Below are 23,498 nucleotides of genomic sequence, written 5' to 3'. Positions count from 1 at the left end.
AGATGTGAGAACAATATGTGTAGTAATTTATGGACCTAAGAGCGGTTCATAGCTCTAGTTAGGTTACAAGCGTTTTTACATGCTACTTAGGTAACGATGCTTTTGGGAAACGTGCTGTAGTAAGTACAATTTAAGTGCTACTAATGTTCAACTTAGATCTTTGGGAAACCCAGCCCAAGCCCACCCACACCTAACGGGACTGTGCGAATGTCTGGATGGTTCTTTCTCCAGAATAAATTCAATTAATAACTGCTGCAGTGTGTGGATCCCAATAATAACTTCATGCTGATATGCCAAAAGATGACAAAGGATTTCTTTGTTGCTAAATCCTAAACTAAAGTATGATTTAACTAAATCATCCACATCCATTTCTTGCATTGATGAAGCTGCTGGCTCAGCATTCTATCGTTGTGATAATGATGCGCCGTTTCTGGTAATTTTGACTTTATTCTCAAAATATTCCAACTTTATTCTTATTTTGACTTTATTCTCAAAAACTTACAACTTTAATCTTGTAATGCTATGACTTTATTCTTGAAATTTTGACTTTAATATCATAATGCTACGACTTTATTCTTGACATTTTTACTTTATTCTCAAAATATTATGACTTTAATCTCGTAATTTTGGCTTTATTCTCAAAATCGTAGATTTTCTATTTTTTCTTTTATTTTACGTGGCACCAAAACACCATCGTAGAGAAGAGCGTCAGGATTAGAAAGTAATGTTTTGTCAAAGAAATAAGGCATTTGTGAAAAAAAAAAAAAAAAATACAAAAAAAAATCATTTAAAAAGTCATTAATTGTAGGCTAAGCCTAAAGCCTGCTTTGTTCAGGAGGCCTACTTTTTCAGATAAAAGTATAAGTACATATAAATAAGCAATATGAGAAAAGATTATGTGGGAGTGAGGGGAGTTGGAAAGGAGAAAGTGTGGGAATGTGTCAGTGTTCCATTCTCCTCATAGTTTGTTTATTTTCTGATGTCATTTTACACATATAAATTGTTTATTAATTGTTAATTTGTTGTTTAGATTTCTATTGTTTATTGGTGGATAATACATTTGACAGAATGTCATTTCATGTCCCTTGGATATTATTTTCGAGTTAAATCTTCCCAAAAAAGATAATATTTGATTTTTACCCAATAATCTTAGGGTTGTCACAATGCAAATCACTGCATATTATCCAAGTTTATTGTATATCACATCTTTCCTCCTAACCGTGCAGCCTTAGTGGTCAGTTCTTAATTTGTTTATTCTTTAGACATTCTTAAAATAAAAAAAGTCAAATATTTAATATAGTGGCGTGGAGAAATAAGAAATGAGACTTGTTAAATAAGGTTATAATGTTATTTTGCATATATTACCAGACTGACTTTCTTTTTTTCAATTAAAATGTTTTATTGATTCACAGACACCAGACTGACTTTCTTGCATTTTCTTAAAACCAACAATTTGAATATTATCCTTGCTAAATGTCCCTACCAACTTTCACACCAAACCTATGCCCTTGCTTTGCATCTACATAGAAACACATGTTAGACTATCAGTATCAGTGGGATTAGTGTTATAGGCTTGTTTTTTGCTGTTTGTTGTCTTCGTACACGCTGTTGCCATTGTTAGTCAGTTGTTGTGTGGTGATGTTAAACGCTCAACTTTTAAATAAATTAATGAGGTTTGTTGACTGTCACTGTTATTGAGTTTTGTGTGTTAAGGGTTGAAGTCTATTTTGTGTATTTAGTGATGTGAAATCTGATTCATTTCTGCAAATCAATTCTTTCAGACAGGTCGTTTCAATGAACCGGTTCAAAAAAATAAACAATTCAGTGGTTCTTTTACTGACGTCACTAGTACGTAATTCCTACATCATGGTGTCACGGTATTCAATGTCAAACATCCAAATAAAGTTGTATGTGAATGCATATTGCTGAATATTATGACCTTTTATTGAATTAATTTACAATAATAAGGGTGTTTATTGTCATCAGAGTTTCATTCTGTGATCCTGCATGTCGAATACGACTGACAAATATTGATTACATCTTGGATAAGTTTCCTACATTAAAGTTTTGCACCTAAAGTACCCAATACAGACACTTGTGCACAAACGCAGATGAGTTATTTGTGTTTAAAGCATATAAACAGAATAAACTAGTCTCAATCAACTCACCAGAAGCCATGATTCAGCTTATAACAATTTAATATATAATTTGCATGCACAATAAACAATAGTAAAATTCATTTACATCTCTTGACTGAAAAGGTTTTTGCATGTTTTAATACAGAATTTATTAAATAAAACTAGTCATAAGCATATTTCAGTATGTTTTGTTTGTTACCAAAGGAACTTACATTTGGCCTCAGGTTCGTTCATATCCTATGTACATGCAGGTGACTTCTGGGATCAGCTCTTTCATCTGTGTTTGGTTCTTTTTGAGTTGGACACGACCAGAAATACTGATGTCCAATTCTGCCTGATGGTTTGTTCATTTTGAACAGGTTTTTTGGTTCAGTAACCTTCTTTGGCAGCCTTACTCTGCAGTTCGTTCACCCTCCGCCTATGATTACAATTAAAAGGGCAATAATTTGATTACAAAAGGATTCTCGATGCATAATGACGCATCTTGTCCAAAAAATTTGTTTACATTTTTTTTTTTATATCAATGCACACACAGTATTAAATTGTATTAAATTATGAATTTAGAATTAATCCCTAGCCTATAACAATAGCCACAATTAGCGTTTGCTGGTCCAGGATGGCTAAATGAGATGGCTGCTTCTGTGAGAGTGCAGATGTCAGCTTCTCCTTTCCTCAACACAAGAGATATTAAAGTGACACATATATCCTGATTATTGTTTAAGAAATTAATAAAGCATCTCATATATGCGCACTGTTCTGCAGAGATAGAGACCGGCAATGAACAACAACCAAAGAAATATAGCACAAGAGGAGAGAATAGCATTAAACTCTCCTGTTGCTATGTGTGTGAGTTTGAATGAATTTCAGGATCAGAATTGATTCTGAATTTTTTAGAATTGATTCAGAATCATTGGAGAAAGAATCAGGGTGCATCAGATAAAAAAAAAAAATTCTCCCACCCCTAATGCATGTACATGCACTGTTGGAAATTGTCAGTGGACAAATTTAAAACAATTGGTGAGAGTGTGAAAAATATTTTAACAAGACTTTACTGTTTAGAAGTTCACACTGCTAAAAATGCCCGAAGAACCACCCACAGATTTATACAAAACATATAGTTTCAAGCATTTAAGCATAAAGCCTTTAGATCAAAAGTTTTTTTTTTAAGATTATAAGAACTTTAATTTTGTCAATTGTGTCCTCACTTTTGTCTGGTAATGTTTTAATTGACTTTGTATTGCAGAGCCGATGCGTCCTCTGCGAGGTCTAACGGCTACAGAGATTCAGTCTCGTCAGCTGCTGCTGCAGTGGGAGCCAGTGGGCTACAATCTGACACGCTGTCACACGTACTCGCTGTTGCTGTGTTACCGCTACACCACCGCGGCGGGGGGTGGAGCCGGTGGAAATAACGCCACGGTGAGGGAGTGTCTGTCGGTGGAGAGGAACACTTCCCGCTTCACACTGCGGGATCTGCCCCCATTCCACGTGATACACGTGAGGCTGGCACTGACCAATCCCGAGGGCAAGAAAGAGAGCCGAGAAGTGACATTCCAGACTGAGGAAGACAGTAAGTAAATCAGTTTTACTGATTTAGTAAAAGTTATTTAGAAAGTACACTACACTACAAATTAATAATTACTTCTCTAAAATTACAATCAGATTGCTTCACTGATTACTTTTTTTTACTCACATTACTAATTACTTTACTTTTAAGCTACTTTCTGAAACACTTTTCACTGAAAAATGTTGTTTTTGTTTCTCTGTTTAACAAATTTGAAATAATGTCTATATTTCATCCTTGTTCATTGTCACACGCCCCTCAGCAGTCACATTAACATAATCAGATATTCATAAGAACATATCATTTTATATTTTAAATGTATTAAAAATAAATTATAATATTTTCGAAATATGTGTAGTCCGGGTAATGTGCTGAAAAGTAATGAACTTAACTGAAAGTCAGTAACTGTAATCTGATTACAAGAATATAAAATGTAATGTAATGCACTACTTTTATTACTCAAAAGTAATTAGTTTACAGTAATTAATTGCTTTGAAATATTTGTTCTGTGACTTCAAGCTCTATATTGTCCTGTTATTTATATATATATATATATATATAGTATGCCGTCAATGATCATGGAAATTATTAGAAAATATTTTTTATGGCCTCAAAATAATATTTGGAAACTTAAGTCACACTTAAAGATGTATACAGTAAATATTATTGCACTAGATAACAAAGGAACATTTCTTTTTAAGATAGAAGCTCTTTTCAAGCAAAACATTTAAAAATTGTTTTTGTTTTTTTGCATTGTGACATTATTTTCAGGAAACTTTTTACCACATTTTGCCCCAATTCTCATTACTGTAATGATGTTTTACTTTTACTATTCCCGTTGTTTTCAGTTATGATTTTCTTGATGGTAACACACTACATTTACAACAAAAAAAACAAAAAACAAAAATACAATTGGGTTATTACAGTAAAAAAGATTCTGTTGTACATTTATGTTTTATTTAAAGTTATAATCAGTGAAAATGAAAAGCAGTAAGAAGGGAGTACTACTTTTATTTATAAATAAATACTGTACAATTCAAATAATGTATCTGTATTTTTTCATGTTGCAGTAATGAGAATTGGGGGTAACGTGCATAATTGTCATGAAAATAGTCACAATTCAATGTTTATTTATGGCCTTAAAAGTAAGTTTTTTTTTCTATATGCAAAATATAATTTAGAGTACAATCAGGACATTTTCTTTACAGGTTTCGTGAGAATCTCCAACTCTTTATTAGACATTGTACTGATACATTCATAGAGTTTTAAATTAGACCAGATTGTAGTGCTGTCTACTGAAAATCATATTAAAAAGATGACAATTTTGTCCTCAAGGACTAGTTTGTACATTTACAATTTCATCGATCTTTCAAAAAAGTCCAGCAATGTAATTATCCTAAGAACAGCTCATTCCACACAAATATTTGCACTTTTGAAGAATCGCTTATTACACAAATTATCTGCATGTTGCTCATAAACTTTCTGAGTTTGATTAAACTTTCATTTACCCCAAGGTGTTTTTGCACAGGTCAATACCCATAACCAATCTATCTCTGTCAAAACACACATTTATCTGAGCAATTATGATATGGCGACTGCACCAGGGCTCAGTTTGCCTGCAGAGCTCAAACCCCAATTATAGCAACAACACAAATATTGACTCACAGAAAACCATGCCTCAGCATAATTAAATGGAAGTTCATACATATAAATGGAAGTTTGTGAAAAATTAATTAGCCAAGGCCACCAACAAAATGGAATAAAGGTTTTCGTTGCTTATTTTTAGCATTTTTCTTTTTCTGTGTGTCAAGTGGCGTGTTTGTTGCAGGAGGCGCATTCTCATGCAAATGCGTTTAGATTAAACCCTTGGAGGTCAAGAGAAAACCTTGCCGGGTAAAAATGAATCCCAGCTGAAAATGAATGCTCTCCATTTATCAGTTTTAGAAATTGAAAACATCTTTTCTGCTGGTTTATTTATTTATTTGTGAGCCGCCTCTTTGTTATATGTTTGTTTTGCTCAATGATAGTGCTTGTTTGTGTTTGATAGGTTTGGTTAACTGGAAACAACATCAGAAATGCAAGTATAATTAATTAATTAATTCTGCAAGTAATGTTAAATTACTGGTAGTCAGAATGCTCACAGAAACAGAGACAGGAAGAGAGTTTTAGATGCTCTCAATAATCTTTCCCACATTAAAAAATGTATGCACAGAAATCAATAACACTTCTGACAGATCTGTTTAAACTCAATTTCACTCACATGAGATAAAGACTCCAGTCATATCATAAGCATAATAAAAGAGTTTTTTTTTTTTTTTTTTACACTGAGTCTGTCCCCCCTCATGGTGGACAATATGTTGAGATCGGATGACCAGCCAAACACTACTCATTTTCTTTCTGTAAACCCCATTATTTTCCAGGGGGTCAGGATTTGTCTTCTTTGACAGGAAGAGTTGTCTGACATGTTAAGCTATCAATCACATTTAGTTTTGTCATTAAATGGCATTTAAGGGCAGGTTTACCAGAGATATATTATTTCGTAATAACAGACAGATGAGGGAAATAGCTATTTATGTAATAGCGCGGCAGCCTCCGTGAGGGATTCACAGAAAACAAATTTGTAAAGTTTCCTAAGTACAGCACGCAAAATTCAGTAGACTATTTCACAGACATAACTAAGTAAACAAAGCAGAACACGCAGTTCTACACGTTGATATCCACTTTACTTGCCACTATATGCATTATACAAAACGATGAATTAATTCTGAGGTTCTTCTCCGGTTATTGCAGCGTCTGCATCCTATTATCCATTATTATCCATTACCTCAAGCACCAGTGATATAAACAAAGACAGCACATTCTTAAGAAGTTGGTAGTGTAAATGGACTGTATGCAATGAATTAGAAGAATAGAAAAAAAGGACTTGCATTATTTTGTGCATTAACTGCATCCTTGTTGAATGTCAGGCATATTTCTATAACAGTGATGCTCCTTTTATACGCAAAGAAAATGTAATTCACATCAGAATTTGGATGTAGACTCTTTGAAATGATAGAGAATGTAAGTATTATTAATCATTTTCATCTACTGACACACAAATCATTGCTAGTATTAAGAGTGATTGTATCGGCATGCACTTCACTTCTACCGATTGTTTTTGATTTTGGAACATTTATTTATTAAAATGCTAAAAAAAATAACCCAAAAAACATTTCTAAATTACGCTTCAAACTAAATGGAAATATATTAAAACTAACGAAGTGTTCAAAATAATCAACCCAAATTCAAACATTTTACTCTCTCCAACTTTCTCCGGCACCTTTTTTCAGTAACTTTAAAAAAAAAAAATCACTTTACGACAACAGGTGGAAAAATACCAACACAAATTAGATCATAAATACAATTGTAAATATAAAAATAACAAACATAATTGAAAAATAAACCATGACCTTTAGATAGTTTAACACAAATCTCATACATTTGTGTTTCATAAAATGGCTGTGGTTGTCATAATTTGATGTTCCTCTATATTTTCAGATTTTGGACATGAACTTTATTACCACCTGCTGCAAATTACTATTATTACATCAAACTGCAAATTATGGAACTGAATTTAGACATTGCACTGAGAATAAACGTGCTTCTGAAACTTCTTAGCACAATGATCTATTTCTCATGAAATAGCAAATTGTGCTTTGCACCACTTCATTAACATACGATACACCCACAGTTTGCTCGCATACACCCAAAGATATCGCAAACACTCCCACCCACGCCCACCTGCGCTTTGTGCTGACACAAAAATTGAACATAGATTTAGCGTTCTCATGAAAATCGAAATAGATGTGGCGCATGGTCGTTGCACGTAGCGCTGCACTTTGCACACTCACGAAAATAGAGCCCTTGATGTCACTAACCTGGCAAACTTTGGCAAATCCATTATTTTGTCCTCAAAAGTGCTTCACCTTGTGAACACAACTCTGTTTCCAGGCAGACTGATAATAAATCAGCCTGATCTCATGAAAATTGTGTGACTGTGGCGACATTTTTGCTAATTGAATTGTTTCATTACACGTATCGCCGCAGTTCAGAGGTGAAATGTCCACTGGGTGGCTCATAAATTGAGTTAAATGTTCTCCCAGATAGATGAGGTTTTTAAGGTTAATGCTCTTTTGGGTTTAAAATCAACAAAACTAACCTCCCTACACTAAACCTAAACCTAATCGATAATGTCCTAAAACTAAATGTGAGGTGAGAAATGCAATTGATGAAGCAGCTATGACATTTTGTGGTGCTTCTGTGACACTTTTGGTTAACGTGTCGACTTGCGTGCTCTTGAGGTCTCGTCCTTTGCACCGCAAATGCAACGCTCTATCAGTTGAGATACTGCACAATTTAACTGCACTCAAACAAGTTTTAAAATAACTAAGTTCAGGCAGGGAACTCTGAATGCTGTAAGCTGATTGGTCCTTTGAGGTATAATTGGGTAGCCAATCAACTTGCGTATTCTCTCTTTGCCCAACATTTAAATTTGCTGGGGCTTTTTCTTCTATTAGCCTGCAAGGTAAAGTCTGCTTTTGGCCATGTTACATAGAAGTGTGTCTTTATCAAGGTATGCTGTAGCCAATTCAGGCAATGGCACCAATCTTAGGTCATTGGATTAAATAAATCCACACAGCTAGTTGAAGTCACAAGCTAAATAAACTGGCTTTACTGGTTTAGCCTCCCAGCCAAGCAGGCCAGGGCACACATAACTAGCATACATGCACTTGGTGCACATGGCTCTTCAGAGCAGCAGCAGTACACAGGCCTTGGTGGTAGATCTGCTTGTTTTCTCTTGTTTCCTTCAGTACCAGGAGGCATTGCGCCTGAGTCTTTAACCTTCACCCCGCTGGACGATATGATCTTTCTGAAGTGGGAGGAGCCTCTGGAGCCCAATGGTCTCATTACACAGTATGAGGTAATTTGTTTTAATTCATGTGAACTCACCTAATTCAAAGGGGATATCACGGGAATCTGGATTTCCATTGTTACTCATTTCACATGCAAAGAGGTTAGCCAGTCAAAACAGAGGTCATTTACATATGTCTTAAAGATACATCTCCAATAACAGCCTGTTTAATTCAAACACTTTGTCGATATTAAATCTTGTTGTCAGAGAAATCTAAAAATGTTTTAAGTGTAAACATTTGCACATAATAAGTGATAATGAACACAAGTTTATGTATTGTGGTTTTTCTTTGTTTTCTATCCACCCTTCACATCAGCTGAGTCATTAGTGTTTGTAAACTCTCTCCTCCCATCACATACACTCTAGTTCTCATTCTAATCATCTTCTAGTTCATTCTGCAGACTTCAATTAAACCAGAGACAAATTTTATAATTGCTTCTTTGCCTCGTGGTGTCTGTCAGATGGGGCAATTGTGTTTAAGTGCTTTACACTGGTTATATATTTAATCGCCTCGGCCCACTTCAGTTACCTCGGCTGTCAGAATATACACATGTAATACTCTGCTTGCGGTGAACGCTTAGTAGGAAGCGACGTGTTGTTGTATTGTAAGTTGTTGTTGATGGACTAAGTTCTACTGATGGATTTGGTAATGATGTCTCAGTGGTGGATTTGCTGTGCTAATATTTGATTAAAAAAAATATTTTTAAAATGCAGGGTATAAAGTGATGGATCTTGTGGGGTGCAGAGAGATACAGCTGAAATGATTCCCCATAAAATGTCATTGAATCAAAGTTTTATTGTAGTTTCTTTGCACAGGCAAGGCAACGTTCAAATCTTTTTAGAAATTGTTTTATGAGAGCAGCAAAAGGTGGAATAGAGAAGTTAGAATATCAGGGAACTTAAAGGAATAGCTCACCCAAAAATCGTAATTTTATGGGTGCCGTGTCATTACAAACCGGTATTATTTTCTTGTGTCTGTGAAACATAAAATGAGAGATTTTCCAGAATATACAAGCTGCTGTTTTCCATACAACAAAATAATTTATACTTCCTATCTCTGAAAACAATAAAAAAACACGTGCTGTATTTCAGGTTTTCTGAAGTCATATGATAGCTTTCTATGAGGAACAGACTGATATTTAAGCAGTTGGGTTCATCTCATGAAGCCTGTCACGATAATGCCTGGTCCTACTTTACTAAAAAAATCAGAATAATTATTATATTAATATTAATAATAATAATAATAATAATAAAAATAATAATAATACTTATTATTATTATATTTTGCATATAGAAAATTGAGCCTATTTTAGGGCTTTTAAGATGTTCTAAATTGTGATATAATTTTCATGTCAGTTAGGCACATTTATCCCCCAAATTCTTATTACCAAAATGCGAAAAAAGATGACCATAATATTCTCACTGCCGCAACATGAAAAAAAAAAATATAGGTGTAACAATTAACTTGTTTTCTCTATGCATCGATAACTTATCCTGCTGATTTATATGCATCGATATTGAAATAAATGATTTTTGAATTGAGAATTGTTAGTGTTGGTCAATAATCGATTTTAAATGCTAAAAATCGAATGAATTGTGATTTAACTAAACAGTGTGCAATATTTAAAAAAATATATACATTTTTAATTAGTTTCATGTGCGATTTAATGGGGACATATGCGGCGTCATTGTTTAGCTTGCCTCGGAACACGCATCCTCAAAGCTCTTCCCTCACAGGCATGCGTTGTACTGTTCTGTCGCTCTTCACGGGATCACGTTCTCATAATAGAACTCCCTTGGTACAGCCTTTTATTTTTGCTGATTTTAATTTAGAAAGTCTTTGTATAACAGCATCTTTTTTTACTGTAATATGTTAAAACAAGAATGATTGTGTTATGGTTATAAGAATCTTTGAAAACAATGGGAATAGTAAAAGTACGATTACTGTAACAATATGATGTGTAGTAATACTACAAAACTGACAAAGCCACTTATTAATACAGGCTGGTTATTCAGGTAGTCTAATATAGAGTGACCTTTTTTCAACATCTTTTGTGAGAAATTGAGAAATGGGATCTGTTCCAAACTATAGTGAGCTGCCCTGCTGTATAATGTCTTCATAGCAGCTACCTTCTAAGGCAACATCCTAGCTGGAATGGAACCTCATAAGTGACTGATTTCCAACACTCGACACTGGCAGCAACTCTGTACGTCACACAAACCGCCCCTCATCTATCGAGGCAATACTGTAATAAACATAAAAACACATACCACACACACATATTGCGTAAAAGTTCATTTTTTAAAACATTTTAGCCATACTTCTTAGAATGAAATGTATAATGTTAATATTTTAATTGATATTTCTTTCACTTCATTCTTTTTTTTTTTTTTTTCACTGAGCTTGTTACAGTACAATGCATTCTGGAGTTGCAGCATAATAATGCATCCTTTGTGTCGGGAAAGCACCTTCTTTATAGTGCCTTAAAATATACTGCCTATAGAGGCAGCCCACTAGATTTTCGAACAATGGGTAACCCTTCAGCTTTCATTTACACAGTATTATGACATAATTTCCTCTGATCTCACTGTGTTTTTTCTGTTTTTAGATCAGCTATCAGAGCATTGAGTCATCAGACCCTGGCATCAATGTTCCTGGTCCACGCCGCACTATCTCCAAACTGAAGAACGAGACATATCACATGTTCTCTGGCCTTCACCCCGGAACCACATACCTGGTGTCTGTTCGCGCCCGCACCGCCAAGGGCTTCGGCCAGACCGCCCTCACCGAAATCACCACCAATATCTCAGGTAAGGGAAATATGTGTGGAAACAAGGAATGATTCACCCATCGTTTACACCACATGCTTATGCAAACGTGTCTGACTGTAGTCCTGCATGGAACATAAATGAAGATAGTTAGCAGAATGTTCACACTGTTCTTTTCCATTTAGCTCTCAAATCTCATATACACTTGCACATATTTAAACCTGTCATGCTGCTGTCAGTCACGTTACACATGAGTGTTTGACCAATGTCGTTTGACGTCATTGACATCAAACCTGGTGTGACGCATTTTGAGGCGCCAAGTTTGAAGATTTTCAGCGAATTATGATTTCGATTTTGGTCTGTTCCTCACACAAAGCCTAGGTATGCCTTCAAAACACTTGGAAAATGGCTCACAAGTCCAAAAATGTAATCCAATATGGATTACTTTTATAGCGATTTTACAGTATTTTTGTCATTACTTTTGTCAAACCCTTGCCATTGTATACTGTACTTTCATTGTATGGAAAAGAGCAGCTTACATTCTACAAACATCTGCTTTTGTGTTGCACGGAGTAAATCATGACAGAGTTTTTATTTTTAATGGAGGTTTAATTTAAATGTAAGTGATGCTGAAATCAATAGCCTATCTTTAAAATACTATAATACAAGTCAGATCTTTGCTGGCTCTTTGCTGCGCCTTAAGTATTTAATTAAAATTCCACTAGAAGCGAGATGAGCTTTGGTTTATCACTCAAATGAATATTAGATGCCTGCAAGGGCCTTTTCATTGGTTTAGGATTCATTCAGACTTTATTTGGACTACATTTAGACTTCATCACAGCGAGGCAAAAGCAACTCTTTTGGCGAAATTGACTCGCTGAACAGCAGAAATATTGATACCAAGGTTTACCCAGGCTTAGGTGGACAAACTGTGGAGAGAAGAGTGTAAACTGAGGGAAGAATGGTAAACATGACTGGGAACTCTTGATCCTCAAAATGAAATGACAGGCTTGTGGTGATGTTTGTAGGCTTTGCATTCAGTGACTCAGTAGAGCGATAATTAAATAGCAGCTGATCAGTCTTGGCCTCTTTGGTAGTTCTGACCAAACATTTAGCATTATTTCTACACTCTCTTTCAAAAATGTTTCCATTAAAGGAAAGGTTCACCCAAAAATGATAATTCTGTCATCATGTCCTTTTAAACCAGCATGAGTTTTTTCACCGCGGAACACAAACAAAAATAGTTTTGAAGGATGTATAAGGTCTTTTTGTTCTTAAAATGCAAGTCAGTGGGGTCCAAATCTTTTAAGCTCCAAACAGGAGGCAGCAAGAAGGTAATCCATAATGTCAGGATAAAGGTAATACATACGACATGAGTGTTTTAATGAATATCCTCTGAAGTGCTTTGGTTGAGAAACATACCAAAATGTGACTCCTTTTTCACTATAAATCTTTGTAGCTCATTGGTAACACTTTACATTAATGTTTGCTTTGTTAAGGGTTTATAAAGGGCTATATTAATGACTAATAATTAATTTACAAATGTATTATATATCATTTATATGCAGTTATAGCAAAATGCATAAAAAAGTGAACTTTCATGAACATTCATCCAGTACTTTTTTAGCGTACATGTTATAAATGCTTAATACACTTATTCATACTTATTTTAATCAATACATAAATGTCCTTATTCATGATTTATGTCACAATGCAGCACAAACAGACTATTATAGTGAGATTAAAAGAAGAGATTGTCATTTTGTTTCTATTCATGACTGTAATGTCTTGACTCACTTGTGTTGTCACTTTTCTTGTCACGTTGATGTCAAAAGAATGATTTTAACTAGTTCTAGTTACCTAAAGTCCTCTTCAAAAACACTTTTCAGCTCTTCATGCTCATTTACAGCAGATATCATATAATAAAGCCTGATGACCATTAAACCATACTGAACTTTATGTAAATAGGTTACTAACGTTACTACCATTCCTTCAACATAAACACAAAGCAGACTGTAGCAAAAATGAAATAATCCCTCATTTTAATTTCACTTTAATAAACTATTTTTGCTGCATTGTGACATAAATCATGAATTAGGTCATTTTGTGTTTCTGAGGAATATGCATAAGTATATGTATTAAGCATTTATAACATGAAAGTTAAAATGCTCACTATTTGGCAAGTGTTGGATGAAAGTTGTTTCTATAACCACATATCAATGATTTATAATGCATTTGGAAATGACTTATTAGTCATTAATGAATCCCTTTATAAACTTAACAAAGAGAATATTAATGTAAAGTGTTATAGTGGAAGTGAAATGACATGAGGATTAGTGAGTGAGCACAATTTTCATTTTTGTTTGAACTAAACCTTCAAATGATCTAATTGCCAGCACACATTGGCATGACTGCACTATGCATGAGCAGAACGTTTTCATGAGTGTTTTTTTTTTTTTTTTTTTTTTTTCTCAGTTCTTCAATGTTGCTATAGGTACACAATCGTAATACTCCATAAATGAAATTCTGCACAGTGCACTTTTTTTCCTTCTAGTCCAGATTTTCTGCTTGTTGTGGTGTAGTGAAGGCTGAGACATTAACCCATTTCAGTGTACCGGCAAACTAATTGACTTCCGATAATAAGGGAATGGGAGCAGGAACTGTGTTCTGTGCTGCCCCTCAAGAGACTTTATAAAGGAGTGTGGATCGCTCTTATCCGCCTCCATTACTGTGTTTTCATTTCCCTTGCTCTGTCTGGGAGGGTTTTGTTGTCAAGGCCTTTGTTGTGTAAAGGTTTCAAATCAGTGGAAAACCAAGACTACTTTGAAAGATCCATGTGTGTGTGTGTGTTTGTGGGACTGTGTGAGAATGTTTTAAGTCGGTATGTTATAAAATGTCTTCATTCTGAATCAGCGCCGGCGTTTGATTATGAAGACGTCCCCTCTCCTTTGAGTGAATCAGAGAGCACCATCACTGTACTGCTGCGTCCAGCCCTGGGGAGAGGAGCGCCTGTTAGGTAACGTATCCCACATACATGAACCAATGAAATGTAGAGAACTTCTTTTGCAGCTTAAGTTGACAGCTTAATTGTACTATAACTATGTTACCCTGATTATCATCATTTACTCACCTGAATTTTCCTTCCATGCATCACAAAAGAAAAGAAATTGCAGCATGTCTGAGCTGCTCTTTAACGTAAAATGAAAATAAATATGACAAAAAGCAACATAAAAGCAACATTTTTCAGCTATTGCATGAATACATTTATTCTCAATGTGAAAATGCACAGTAAATATATAGGAATGCATTTACTAATGTTGATGAATAGAACCGTATTGTACAGTGATAACAAAATAAAACTAAATGTATACTAAAATGAAGCAAATTGACCCACAGATGTGTTAATGTTGAAAATTATTCAAAATAACTAACATGTTTTTTCAACTTTTGAGGGAATGTGGTCCTAATTTCAACAAATGTGGACTTCATGTTTATCAGCACGCTGACGCACGAAAAATGAATGGATTTTTTAAAGCCGCATATCAAACGAAACTAGAGACACTACTCTTTACAACCAAACAGGTTTTAATCAAAATGACGTGACATGGTGTGCCAGAAGTTTAATCCTTAAATGACAGTGTAGAGTCTTGCGAACAGTATTCAGTCAGGTTTAATTCATTTAAATTATGCGTTTCCTATAGGGAACCCAAAATACAATGTCCACACATGTGGTTGCGGGGTCGCACGAGGATACAAGTAGTCCATACAACTTGTGCAATATATTCCAAGTCTTCTGAAGCCATTCAAAAGCTTTTTGTGATGAATTGACCAGAATTTAAACTAAGGGGTGGTCACACTAGGCTTTTTTTGCAAGCAAATTTTTTTTTTCTGACAGGGCAACAGACCAGGATATGAAATCACATAGGAGGGCTTCTAGTTTTAGTATATAACAGTTAACAAATAAATAACAAATAAGATTATTTTCAAAATGTTAAATATGTTGTCTACTCTTTTTCCAGCAAAAGAAAAACACGCAACTTTGGGGGCCTGGGTTGCTCAGCGAGTATTAATGCTGACTACCACCCCTGGAGTCACGAGTTCTAATCCAGGGTGTGCTGAGTGACTCCAGCCAGTTTCCGGTCTAAGCAACCAAATTTGCCCGGTTGCTAGGGAGGGTAGAGTCACATGGGGTAACCTCCTCGTGGTCACGATTAGTGGTTCTCGCTCTCAGTGGTGCGCGTGGTAAATTGTATGTGGATCGCGGAGAGTAGCATGAGCGGAGTAACATGCGGAGTCTTCGCGGTGTCATGCACAACGAGCCAAGTGATAAGATGCGCGGATTGACTGTCTCAGAAACTGAGGCAACTGAGACTTGTCCTCTGCCACCCGGATTGAGGTGAGTAAACGTGCCACCATGAGGACCTACTAAGTAGTGGGAATTGGGCTTTCCAAACTGGGAGAAAAGGGGATACAAAAATTAAAAAATAAATAATAATAATAAATATAAAAATAAAACACGCAGCTTTGAAATATGTCCCTTGAATTGAGCCAAGAGGTCAGTTTGTGAAGTTTAGATCATCTATTGGTCTATGCGTCCTCTCGTCATGCAGATTCGCATCTTAAACTATGGTAAGCAGTGTCATACAAAATGTATTCGCATGAGCTTGAGTTTCCGGTCTTCAGTGTTCGGATGTGTTTCAATGGGAGTGAAAGAAGCACATAGTATAGTGTGAGCGCCCCTTAATTAGCTGGAAATCTTTCCCTATGCAAAATGCAGTATTAGAGTTTCACGATCCTAATGGAAATTTAAAGAAGCCCAAATCTCTGATAATCTTCAGGAAATGAAGATTATCAGTTTCAACCCCAAAACAACACTTTTTGGGCATTTTTTAGCTCAGTTTGACACCCATTGACAGCAGTTCTTTTCTCCGCAGCCCAAAGAACCCAGAAGTTCCAGAGCGCAGCGTTTGTTTGCGAACAGTAACTTCATCTATAGCGAATTCATCTTATGTGTTGTCTTGGTGTAACGGCTGTTTTATAACGGCTTTAAACATAGCTCAACCAAACAGAATTTCGAGCATTGTGTACAGTTGAGTGGGTCAAAGGCCTCATGTCTCTCTGTGCAGCATGTATCATGTGGTTGTGGTGGAGGAGGATGGCTCCAGACAGGTGAGGAGGAGGGAATTGGGTCACATGGAGTGTTTCCCTGCTCCGTCCTCTCATGCGGATGCCCAAGGAGGAGGTGGAGGAGCGAGTGGTGCACCTTCTCATTACTACACTGCTGAACTCCCACCCAGCAGCTTACCTGAGGCCACTCCCTTCACTGTCGGTGACAACCACACTTACAACGGCTACTGGAACACTCCTCTGGACCCCAGCAAGAGCTACCTCATCTACTTCCAGGCCTCCAGTAACTTCAGAGGGGTAAGCAATCACAACTAACCAATAAACCCCTGTCTCCTTGTGACACATTGTTTTTACTTGGATTCCATTTGTATTAGGTGTCTTTAATCCTTTAAACTCTGCATGGGAGGGGCTAGGAGTGTGTAATAAGTTTACACTTGAAATGTCCCTGAATGCATGAATGGACATTTGAAAGATTAGATTTTCACTTTTACTGAACTCCATCACTTTTGCATTTATGTTACATAAAATAACAAGATAAGACCTGAAAATCTCCATGTCACAATGAGCACCACCCTGTGGTAATCAAGAATATGTTTTTCAAATAGCACTGAAAAGACAAGTCATATACAAAATGAAAGCTCTCTTTCTCAGGAATGTGACTATGTAGTTTATTTTGTTGTCATAATACTATAGTTTAAATTATTGGTAACAATTTCTATGAAGCCCATATTTATAATGCATTGTAAAGGCATTATAATGCATTTATCATAGTACACCTCATATGTTATAACTTCTAATAAATAATTGTAACCACAATTATAATACATTATAATATTTACCTATTCATTGTTATACCTTAGAGTATAATGCATTATAACACCAGCAACATCCAATTTTATCTGCAGTTATAATGTATTATATATGTATTTGTAATATATATATATAATAGGTATGCTTTAAGTAAAGTGACAAAAGCAATGTCTTCTTGTAAACATCCATAAGATATTTTTAAGTGGTTATAAAACATTACAACTCATGCTGGAAATTATATATATAGATTATACATGCACAAAATACAAAATAATATTAAAAAAAAACTCTTTAAAGCTGCAAGGTAAAAATATATCAGAAACTCTATAATATGTATGTTGATCACATATGTAGCCAATATTCTTGGGTGTAACACACCCAAGGATAAAAAATAAAAAAAAAAGTAAAAAAAAAAGAAGAAAATAATAAACTTCAGTGTTTGTGAATCTTATTTGGAGACTTGTTTTATAAATAACATCCATTGTATAAGTTTGACTTGTAATGTTATTGTATGTTACAAGTTTATGTTATGGCTGCTTATAAGAAGAAAATGCTTTTGTAACTTAAAGCAGGCAAAGACCACATGATCATGTCATAAAGCTTTTTGACTGTTTACACTATGCTGCTTTTGCATAACAGCACTTACACGATTAACTATATTAGTTTCTGCTGCGTTACAATTGGATGTTGCTTGTGTTATAATGCATTTTACTCTAAGGTATAACTATGAATAGGGGAAGTCTTATAATGTAGTTCTAGTTATAACTGTATTTATAATTATTTTTGAGAAGTTATAACTTATAAGGTGTATTATTAGATATTATGATTGCAGTATAATGCATGTATAATGCCTTTAATTGCATTATAAATATGGGCTTCATAGAAAATGTTACCAAATTACAGTATTTTCAAAAGAACGATATATTATCTCGATAAGATAACAAATACAAATGTCCGCTTCTGTAAGCCCCAAGTAGACACAAAGTTTATACCAGCTCTTTCCTTAGACAGTTTTCTTCTGTTTTCCTTCCTTAGATACATTTTCTAATTGTCTGTGAACTTGCTTAAGTAAATGTTTCAATGTTATGTCTCAGATTTCCAGAACATAATATGCAGTCCAGCATAAAAGGCATGATATACAAATCAACGGGAAAATATGTTGCCGACTACCGATAATAAAATAGTATGCATCATCTCAGCTTTCCAGCAACACCTAGATTAAGTTGCTAGTCCACTCAGAGGCCGAGATATTTGACGAAACGGTGGGGAAGGTGTGTGAAATCACAAAATATACTGGATGTTAATGGACGTGCACATTAGCTGCGTTAGAGTGCCAGTTGTATTTCACATCTGTATGTTGCGATAGAAGATGATAGAGGAAAAATAATTTTTCTAAGGACTTGCTGCCATACACATCCACCATTAGAATGGGGAAAAAATGTGATCTCAGTGATTTCAACTGTGGCATGATTGTTGGTGCCAGAGGGGTTGGTTTTATTGATTGATAATCGATGTATCGATACAACTCATATTGCACGTTCTCATAGTATTGTAGTTGCAGCAAATTATTGAGGCTTACTGACATTTTTAAGCCATGTTTTTCATAACAGTTGTCTGTTGAGGGTGCTATATTGCAGCTGTTATTTTAGATAACAATGTCTGCATGATGTCGATCTCAATAAAGCTAATTTGTTATCTTTGGAGTGCACAGTACAGCACGAGGAGTCCGGGTCGCTACCAAGCAGTTAGAGTATTTCTGTAACTGCTGTTCTGTGGGCGAAAATGGCTTGTTAATGACAGAGGTCAGGGGAGAATGTCCAGACTGGTCCAAGCTGACAGGAAGGTGACAGGAACCCAAATAACCACACGTTACAACAGTGCCATCAGAAAAGCAATTCTAAGCATACAACATGTCGAGCTTTGAATGGGCTACAGCAGCAGAAGACCCCTCTAGGTACCACTACTGTCAGCTAAGAACAGGAAACTGAGGCTTCAGTGGGCACAGGCTCACCAAAACTGGACAGCAGACAATTGGAAAAACATTGCCTGGTCTGCCGAATCTTGAGATCTGTTGTGACATGCAGATGGTAGGGTCAGAATTTGGCATAAACAACATGAATCCATGGATGCATCCTGCCTTGTGTCAACAGTTCAGGCTGGAGGTGGTGGTGTAATGGTGTGGGGAATGTTTTCTTGGCACACATTAGGCACCTTAATACCAACTGAGCATCGTTTAAATGCCACAGCTGGTCTGACTATTGTTGCTGACCATGTGCATCCCGTTATGACCCCGGTCTACCCATCTTCTAATGCTACTATACTACCCATCTACATCATGCCACAAAGCAGGATATTGCGTCATGCCACAAAGCATTTGTCATCTCAAACTGACAATGGAACATGACAATGAGTTCAGTGTACTCCAATGGCCTCCACAGTCACCAGATCTCGATCCAATCGAACACCTTTGGGATGTGGTAGAATGGAACATTTGCAGCATGAATAGGCAGCCGACAAAGCTACATGATGCTGTCATGTCAGTGTGGACTACCAACCACTATATTCACCACTGTTGGTATCACTTGGAGAACTTGATATGGCTGCTTGCTTCCAAACCTGACTGCAAGGGCTACGAAAAATAGCATAATATCCTGGCACAATACTATGCCCCACTCAAACTCATTGTTTGTGTGATGTCTCTCACCAGCACCTAAGCTGTGTACCGTGTGCATCTCCTTCAGAATAGCTTCTATCCATCGATCTAATTCTTCTCCTGTGTTTATCACAATGGCCTTATGATGCTTCATAACTGCTAACAATTTATCAACGTGTTCAGGACTGTATGCAGTCCCCTGAGGAATTGTAGTCACTATTTCCGTTCCTCTTGTGGCAATCATAAAGTAATACCAATTTAGACTCAATTGCCGCTTTGACAAAATCCATTTACTATAAACCTCTCAGTCTGTGACCAGGCTCTACTCAAGTACATTCCCTTTCTTGCTTAGTAGTGTCTACATCAGTCTGTAGTTCCTCAGTTCCTTTCAAAAGAGTTTCAACAGAGCATGAGTTATCTTCTCTTTCTCTTTCAGCATGCGTTCAGGTCTGGTCTCATTCATAGCTATTCAGCTCTCAGACTTGTTCCAAAGCAACACATACAGCAGTTCTGCTTTTCTTTTATACTTATTAGATCATTTCTCATTTAATTATCTTACTTGAGACATTATCACAAGAGCACGTCTATCATTGCATGAACTTACTTTTACCCCATGTTTTTCTTGATGCTATATTTCTTATATATATATATTTTCGTTTTGTTCTTTCTTATAGAGTAATCTTTGGTGGCTCTCTTCACCCTCATTGGTTGGTGTGTCTCCCATTCTCATCAATTTTAAAAGTTTGCTTTGATTTAAACATCTTGACATGATTTAAACATCTTGACATGGATAACACTCTAAAATGTTCTACAAAGCAACTTAGTAACTAGGGTTGGGTGTTATTGCTTCTTCTAGGTTAGCAAATTTATCAAGTATCAATACCTAGACCATCAGCCTCGATCTACTCATCAGACCTGGCTAAAATAATGCACACTCTCATGGAAAATGTCTCCTTACTTTTAAGACTCTTTTCTTAGAGGATTTATAGTTTGTAAGAGACAGACAGATTTACTTAAATTAACAGGATGCAACCTGACAAATGATCTGAAAGATCTCCTCTGGTTGTATGTCTTAGTGTGGCAGTATCAGTTCATCACTGCCAAAATTCGAATTTATAATTTTTAGTTATTTCCGGGGAAGAACTGGGAAATCCAGTCAGCAGATGAGGAAACCTGTAGATAGGGACAAGTGTAATAAATTATGTTTGCTTCTTTAATTAATCAAAATAAACAATTACTATTAGCTATGAAATGAAAGGCAGTAATGTAAGAAATCCCTCCATCATGTTTTCCAAAAAAAATTATGAACACCATGACATGTTGAACAGGATTATCTTGTTTCACTGAAGGGGTTTATTTTGCATTATTATACAGCTCTCTGGAATACTTGGTCAACTGCGCCATCCAGGGGTCAGATTGATGGCAATAAAGTGATATCAGACCGGTCATCTGGGTATTGCAAGCCACCTTTCCTACTTCTCACATTACTCTGTAATCTCTACAAGTAAGCTTATAAAAGAATTTCAACTCAAATCAATGTTTCATGTCCATTTAATGACATATTTGGTAAGTAGCCATGTAATAAGCAGGACAATGCACAGTCAGTTGGTCATTATTGCAAAATAAACCATTATACAAGAGCCCTCCGATCCACTTCGGGGTCCTGACCACCCTGTTAGGGTTTATTTAGCAATAATGGCTTGCTGAATGTACATTATCTCTTACATAATGACCAGCTGATTGTATATTATTCTGCTATTACAAATACTGTAAATACCTGTACATAAATGGACATGAAATGTTGATTTGAGTTAACATAGTTTCATTATGTGATTCGAAAGACATGAAACTGACACAGCATTGTAGGAAATCGGTTGCCTTGGATGGTCAATTATACATTGTAGCATTAATTATTTAAATATATATATATATATATATATATATATATATATATATATATATATATATACAGTTGTGCTCAAAAGTTTGCATACCCTTGGAGAATTGGTAATATATGTACCATTTTTAAAGAAAACATGAGTGAGCAGGCAAAACACATTTCTTTTATTTCTTATGGATTCATATTCGACTGTAGGTTATAACAGAATGGCACAATCATAAAACAAAACATGGCAACAAAGAAAAAAATGAAATGGCCCCTGTTCAAAAGTCTGCATACCCTTAGTTCTTAATAATGTGTATTGCCCCCTTTAGCATCAATGACAGTGTGCAGTCTTTTGTAATAGTTGTCTGTGAGGCCCCAAATTCTTGCAGGTGGTATAGCTGCCCATTCGTCCTGGCAAAATGCCTCTGGGTCATGCAGAGTCTTTGGTCGTCTTGCATGAACCGCACATTTGAGATCTCCCCAGAGTGGCTTGATGATATTATGGTCAGGAGACTGTGATGGCCACTCCAGAACCTTCACCTTTTTCTGCTGTAACCACTGGAGGGTCAACTCGGCCTTGTGCTTAAGATTGTTGTCATGCTGGAAAGTCCAAGAGCGTCCCATGTGCTGCTTTCGTGCAGAAGAATGCAAATTGTCTGCCAGTATTTTCTGATAACATGCTGCATTCATCTTGCCATCAATTTTCACAAGATTACCCGTGCCTTTAGAGCTCACACACCCCCAAAACTTCACAGTGGGGATGGTATTCGTTTCACTATAGGCCTTGTTGACTCCTCTCCAAACATAGCACTTATGGTTGTGACCATAAAGCTCTAATTTGGTCTCGTCACTGCAAATTACTGTGTGCCAGAAGCTGTGAGGCATGTCAAGGTGTTGTCGGGCATATTGTAACCGGGCTTTTTTGTGGCATTGGCGCAGTAAAGGCTTCTTTCTGGCAACTCGACCATACAGCTCATTTTTGTTCAAGTATCGTTGTGTTGTGCTCCTAGAAACAACCACACTGTCTTTTTCCAGAGCAGCCTATATTTCTCCTGAGGTTACCTGTGGGTTTTTCTTTGTATCCCGAACAATTCTTCTGGCAGTTGTGGCTGAAATCTTTCTTGGTCTACCTGACCTTGGCTTGGTATCAAGAGATTCCCGAATTTTCCACTTCTTAATAAGTGATTGAACAGTACTGACTAGCATTTTCAAGGCTTTGGATATCTTTTTATATCCTTTTCCATCTTTATAAAGTTCCATTACCTTGTTACGCAGGTCTTTTGACAGTTCTTTTCTGCTTCTTTAGCAATCTTTGAAAGCTGTTTAAGAAGACAAATAATTTGATCACAACATCTAAATACATTTTCTTCTGTTAAGGTGCTGGTTATTACTTGTTGTGTTGCTTGGGTTTGATGTATTCTCATGCTATATAGTGATCCAGACTGCGGTACATGAGAGCTTCTATAAAAAGTACAGCTTAGACAAGCATTTGATCATCAGTTGTCATTTTAATGAGGCCTATAGTGTCAGATTCTGTCTTCTAGTCACAGAAATGACTCCTTAGTGGTCCTACGGTATAAAAGTGATGCTATTGATTTAGACCA

General features: G+C 36.0%; 1 protein-coding gene across 4 annotated transcripts in view; it reads left to right on the top strand.

Annotated features, from left to right (window-relative positions):
- Positions 1 to 23,498, top strand: part of LOC127420681 (receptor-type tyrosine-protein phosphatase U-like) — a 426,908-nt gene that overhangs the window by 294,978 nt on the left and 108,432 nt on the right. For all 4 annotated transcript variants that reach the window (XM_051663146.1, XM_051663144.1, XM_051663145.1 and 1 more), the window contains exons 8-12: positions 3,382 to 3,705; positions 8,550 to 8,659; positions 11,260 to 11,461; positions 14,333 to 14,435; positions 16,546 to 16,843. In XM_051663146.1, the coding sequence (XP_051519106.1) occupies positions 3,382 to 3,705; positions 8,550 to 8,659; positions 11,260 to 11,461; positions 14,333 to 14,435; positions 16,546 to 16,843 (1,037 nt within the window). The remainder of the gene's footprint in view (positions 1 to 3,381; positions 3,706 to 8,549; positions 8,660 to 11,259; positions 11,462 to 14,332; positions 14,436 to 16,545; positions 16,844 to 23,498) is intronic.

Source organism: Myxocyprinus asiaticus, chromosome 30 (genome assembly GCF_019703515.2).
Source record: "Myxocyprinus asiaticus isolate MX2 ecotype Aquarium Trade chromosome 30, UBuf_Myxa_2, whole genome shotgun sequence".
NCBI lineage: Eukaryota > Metazoa > Chordata > Actinopteri > Cypriniformes > Catostomidae > Myxocyprinus > Myxocyprinus asiaticus.
The sequence above is the reverse complement of the archived record's forward strand: the minus strand, read 5'-3'. Positions and strand labels throughout refer to the sequence as shown.